Raw genomic sequence first — 5,831 nt, 5'->3', positions numbered from 1 at the left:
GGGACCACCCTCACCCGTCCGTGGGGTGCGCCGGGCTCATCTGCAGGAGATGCTGCGCACAGAGAACACGGAGGGATGCAATTGCCTTTTCAGCTATTGCAGCGCGGTGTCGTTAGACATGAGGGCACGTCGCTGAATTAAGCGTGATACATACGGTTTTATATTGTGATGGTACATCAAAATATATGGGGCTATAGGACAACGTGATGCGAAATTCTTGACATTTCAAACTAAAGTACGCGCTGCCTGTCAGGTCACCAAGTCTCCTCTTCCTGGGCATTTTCCTCTCCTGATGGGGGTGGCAAATGGGAAAAACTAAAGGAAAAAAGGTGAGAGGGCAAACAAGTGAGTGGTTCCCTGGGACCTGTCACTGTCACCAGTAAATCAGCAGGTTTCACAGGAACAGCACAGCCCAGGCTTTGCTCACAGAGCCAGCACAACAGGTGAAGGCTTGCGACACAACAGTCGACGTGCTGGAGGGATAGGACGTCATCCAGAGGGACCTGCACAAGCCTGAGAAGTGGGTCCATGCGAACCGCATGAGGAGGTTCCACAAGGCCAAGAGCAAGGTCCTGCACCATGGTCAGGGCAGCTGCTGGTATCAGCCCAGGCTGGAGATGAAGGGCTGAAGAGCAGCCCCAAGGAGAAGGACTTGGGGGCGTTGGCTGACAAGAGACTCAACATGATCCAGCAATGTCACGTTGAAATGTGCAATGAAGATAGGCTGAGAGAGCTGGGGGTGTTCAGCCTGGAGAAGAGATGGCTCTGGGGAGACCTGAGTGTGGCCCCTGAGTGCTTAAAGAGGGCTACAGGGAAGAAGGAGGGAGAATCTATCAGGGACTACAGTGATAGGACAAGGGGTGATGGCTTTAACCTGGAATAGGGTAGACTTGGATTAGATGTAAGGAATTCTTCACTGGCCTATGTTTCCCACAGAGCGGTTGTGGATGCCCCATCCCTGGTACCGTTCAAGGCCAGGTTGGACCTTGGGGCTCTGAGCAACCTCCTTTATTGAAATGTGTCCCTGCTCGTGGCAGAGGGGTTGGACTAGACAACCTTTAAGGTCCCTCCCAACCCAAACAATTCTGTGATTCTATGAGCCGAGATGGCCAGTTAGAGGGATTTTGAGATTGATTTATTAATGAAGAAACCTATTACCTTCTTTCTTTTTCCTTCACCCGCCCCCCACCCTTCAAAACAAAACCTTTAACAGTACAAGTATACAGAACCGATCCCTTATTCCTGTCTCTATTTGCACTATGTGACATGTTCCCCGGTCTTCATTTTCCCCCACACAGCCAGCCACGACTGGTACCACCACACTGCGACCTACTGCTGTGAGAGCATCTTCTGTATTCAACTCCGTGCTGGAAACGAGCGAACTCTTCTGTACTGGGAAGAGTCCGTCCTCATCCTGGTCTATAAGATGTCCTGGTTATTATTATTTCTGTGCCAGGTATGAGCAATAACGCTCATGTTAGCTTGAAGTGGGTACCAGCGTGCAGGCTGCTTTGCACATGGAGGGGTTTTTTTGCCTGGTGGGAACTTTTTTGCACGTTCTCTGTTAGCGCAGAAGCCAGGCCCCTGTGCGGTTTGAGGTGCTTTGCTTTATCTGCACTCTGTCACAGCAGAACTGCTCAAAGCCACACGAGGAGGCAGCAGCAGTGAGGTTATTCCCTCTCCACGCTCCTTTCTCTGCCTGTGCTGTCTGCCCTTTTGCCCTGCTCATTACCTGGGAGACCTGATTGTCAGCTGCTGCCCCACTTTGAATCACTGTTTCGCAGCTGCCAGGTAAAATGTGTCCCAGTTTTGCCTCAAATGCAGGATTCCCGCTGCTCCTTTTTACCACACGTGCCTAACTGGGTTTGAAATGACCTGTCCACATGCCGTTAAACCACGCATTGAAACTTCAGCCTTTCTGAAAGGACAGGAAGATGGAGGAAATCACTTTTCACCCGGCTTTAAAGCTGTGGCTTGAAACCTGCAGCGCTGGTTTTTGTATTAGTAAGAACAGCAGTCAACAGATAGGAAAAGGAGATGATAGGTAAGCCAGGCTTCAAACCATTCAGTGCTCCAGTGCAACGCATCAGCAATGGAAATGCCTGCTGTGGCTTTTTTAACCAAAATTTTGCAAAAAGGCAAACACCTTTACAAATACCTTCCATGTTTTATCTGTTTCGTGTATCCTGTCCAGTTTCCACGAGAAATATATGAAAACAACTGATCCAGACTGTACCCTCGTCACCTCTGAATTACACCAAGATTATTATAAAGAAATACTTCATATATAATAGATCTGCCTCCTTCAGAATTTAAAGGCTAGCACGATCCTATTCTGCCTCTGGCCAACGTTACCATGGCTCATTAGGTTTGCTGCATAAACCGAAACACAGCTTCACAGCCAGGAGATGATGCTTGCAAGTGCCACAGGGATGAGAAAAAAAAAAAAAGTATTTCACTTAAGATCAGTAACATGTGACAGGCTGAAGCTGAATTCTGGGATACTCCCACTGTACGCAGACAGAGAGCGAGTTAAGAGAGAGAGCGCTTAACTTAGAAATCCAGAGTTTATTTACAAGTTTTCACTAAAAAAAGGAAACAACATAAAACTCTTCTTCTGGATATCCTCTGCCCTACAAAGCGCTGCAGCTGAAGATTATTAAATTCATTCACACGTTTTACAGATGTATCTTTGTATACAATAGCGTATGCTTTAGTCATCAAAATAAGAGATGGAAAAAGAGATGATAAACTAAGCTGTTTTAAAATTACAGAACTGCCAGGTTCCCTTTGGCCTTCACCACCTTAAAAATAAGCTAAAACACTTTAGCAGAGGAACAGACATAAGGATGTTAATTTTTCTGAAGAACAAGAATCAGCCTTCTTCCGTTCATCAGACCTAACCCAGCAGTCTCAGCTGAGACACGATCTCTACCACAGCAATACCCTCTGCGACAGAGCTGCAACATCACAGCCACAGTTTCAGTTTCAAAGTTGTTAATTTAACAAAGGAAGACGAGAGGCTGCAAATTCGGTGTGTTTTAAGAAACAGCTGTGTTTGGAGAGGGCGCAGTATTGCCCTCCCACATTTCCCAGGAAGCTCCGAATACAAATGGTTCCCCACTTCCAGCGCGCTAATCACCGCGCGTAGGTTTAATAACACGCATTTTAAAAAAGTGTGATAATCCTTGACAGAACAGTAGCAAACACTGCCACAAGTATCGCCTGCTAGTCTAAACTAACACAGAGTTGCCCGGCTTTCGGCACAGCTCTTTCAGATTTTGCATAGCAATTGCACCTATTTTCCACTTCACACTCAGCATGAAACAGGGTTGATTTGAAAAGGCAAGAAAACACCAAGAGAAAAATCCTGGTCTCAATCAAACCAGGAAAATTCAACTTCCAATGTCAAATCAGGACATTTCAATCCTGGAATCAGGACTTTACTCAGCTAGTTTTATCTCCCTTGATATCACAACCGTACTTCAGTAATTTAAAACATGTTTTCAGAGCCTAATTCATACTCTCTTAATTAGTACTGTGGTAGTAATTAAAATAAAAATGACTTTTTTCTTGATTTAAACTGGGAGGCGTACTGAAGGAAATTCATCCCTGAGTAACGAGACATTTAAAAACCGTATCCTATCGACAACCATTGAGATACATGATGACGCACACGCCGACAGTCAGCGCTATTAACAGGCGGCAACAGAACGGGTCATAGTCCAATATATTCACAGCGTTGTTGCATTGATCCCATTATCGTGTTTAATGAAACTGCAAGCGAACATTAGGAAATAGGATAAATAGGAACAGTGTCTTTTATTAAGCTGAATGTCAGATTGACTGCTAAACTATACTGGATCCCCAAAAACTCAGAGCTGTGATGGTCACCGACTTGCTTCTTTGGATGTCCAAGAGGTTTCTGCCAGGTTACCTTCAGCCAAACAACAGGAGGAGAACGATGGTAATGGAGTTCACGGCTATTAGTGGCACTGCAGAGAAAGAAGAGGAGTAACAGTGAAAGTTTTCTTTTCCACATCACAAAGTGACAGAGCTTCACGTTACCTTGGGAGACTACCTTTTAAGGAGCAGAATCAATCAAAATTTTAGGAAATACACTCAATTTTCCTACGCAAAATCAGGATTAGTGGAAAGAGACAGGATTGAAGCCTAGGATACTAAAAATTAGTAGAAAACAACAACATAAATATCTTTCTGTGGCCCATCATCTTTTAGCTTTAACCCAGACCTTGTCTCCAGATGAAACTAAACTACTCAAAATCAGCTTCTATCTTTGGCTTTGCTGTGATTTAGAAGAAACATATCAGTTTTCACTCTGTGGTGGGCAAGACAGGTCGGATTTGTTACTTCCTCTTTCTCGTCTCCTAGAAAAGGGATTTTTGGTGTGCTTTATTGCGAAAAACTATCTGTAACTTACGAATTAAAGACTATTTTTGCCCCGTTCTTTGACGCGCATAAGCCTGGCTTACCTCTTAGACCCCAGGAGTTTTATTTCCCTCACCGGGAGCTTCATGTAAAATTGATTGTAGCCAAGGTGAAGCTAACTGCACATTCTGACTGATCACCAAGCTTTCCCCCAGCTCTTGGACTCCGAGGAAAGACAGGACGTGGCAGCAGCAGCACCACGAGCTAGAGTCAGTAATGGTTTACACTTTATCACCAAAAATAGGGGACCTTAGCTGGGACCTGCGCCCTCCTACACAGGGTCCACACGTGAAGGACGGACAGATTAAAAATGACGAGCAGAGGCAGAATACTGCCGTCACTTCATTAAAGCACGGAAACATGATCTTACAGACAGAGGATGGTGGCCTCACCTCTCATAACGGTTCGTACAGATCGAATGAGGTTCGTGAGCTGTGCTTTAATTCCTGGTTCCTCTCCAAATCCTCCAATCCCTTGATCACTTCCCCAGCCAACTGTGTCACACAAAAACAGCCAGACATGTTAGAAAAAAACCCCCAAAACCAATGCAAAAAACGCTATCAGCACTACTAACCAGTGATCGAGCTTGAATATGGTTTATACCAACACTGAAAGACACAACTACAATTCACTTTATTTTACAGGCAGATTCTAATACAATATACTGAAAACTGCTGAAAACTGTTTAACGGACCCAACAGTGATGACGGATCCACGATTCCGTAAAGGAAACCTTTGCTTTTTCAGTACACCACTGCTCCTTGCATGCCAGAGAAACCAGTGAGTTCATACAGGCTTCTAAAAACATCCGCCAAAACAAACCCAAACAAACTCCCATCCGTCCTCCAGCAGAAGATAAAATGGCACGTAATTGTTGGGTACGAAGTGATGCTCTGGCGTGGGGAGGCGAGCTGTGTGACAGGAAACATCCAGCACAAGCTCCAGATCGGGATGACGGTTTTTGTAACGGCTATAAAAACAAAAAATTATTTGGGAACTTTTCAGAGGGCGACAGAAGTTCTGAAGGTTTACAAAGCCCTTCAAGGGAGAGGCCCTTCTGCAGCGAGGCAGAGCGTGAGGTCCCAGTGACGGGTCCGAGGATTTTTGAGTCACGCTGACCATGTGGGGACGAGTGGAGCAGAGGAGGGAGCAGCTCTCAATATCCAAGGGTGCACTACACGGCCTGTGACCTTCTTTTCTCCAGAGACAACTTTTGATCGATTTCCCCCACCTCCTGTTTCCCTCACTCACTCTGCAAGTCCTCTCCCTCCCCAGCCACTGCCTCTCACTCAGATGAGCCTAGGAGTTAATCCCAGGTCTCCCAAGTCACCTGGTGCCAACGAGCGGCTCGACCCATACCGACACTCCCATGAGGACACGCG

General features: G+C 45.9%; 1 protein-coding gene across 1 annotated transcript; it reads right to left on the bottom strand.

Moving 5' to 3' along the window:
- Positions 1–3,939: 3,939 nt before the first annotated feature.
- Positions 3,940–4,943, bottom strand: IER3IP1 (immediate early response 3 interacting protein 1; the record flags this gene model as incomplete). Its single annotated transcript, XM_010135811.1, has 2 exons — positions 3,940–3,995; positions 4,842–4,943. Coding segments are annotated over 2 exons (158 nt in total), but the record flags the coding sequence as incomplete, so codon positions are not given.
- Between the last annotated feature and the right edge of the window lie 888 nt (positions 4,944–5,831).

This window comes from Buceros rhinoceros, unplaced genomic scaffold (assembly GCF_000710305.1).
Source record: "Buceros rhinoceros silvestris isolate BGI_N320 unplaced genomic scaffold, ASM71030v1 scaffold5035, whole genome shotgun sequence".
Lineage (NCBI taxonomy): Eukaryota > Metazoa > Chordata > Aves > Bucerotiformes > Bucerotidae > Buceros > Buceros rhinoceros.
Note: the sequence above shows the minus strand (reverse complement) of the source record. Positions and strands in the feature narration are given on the sequence as shown.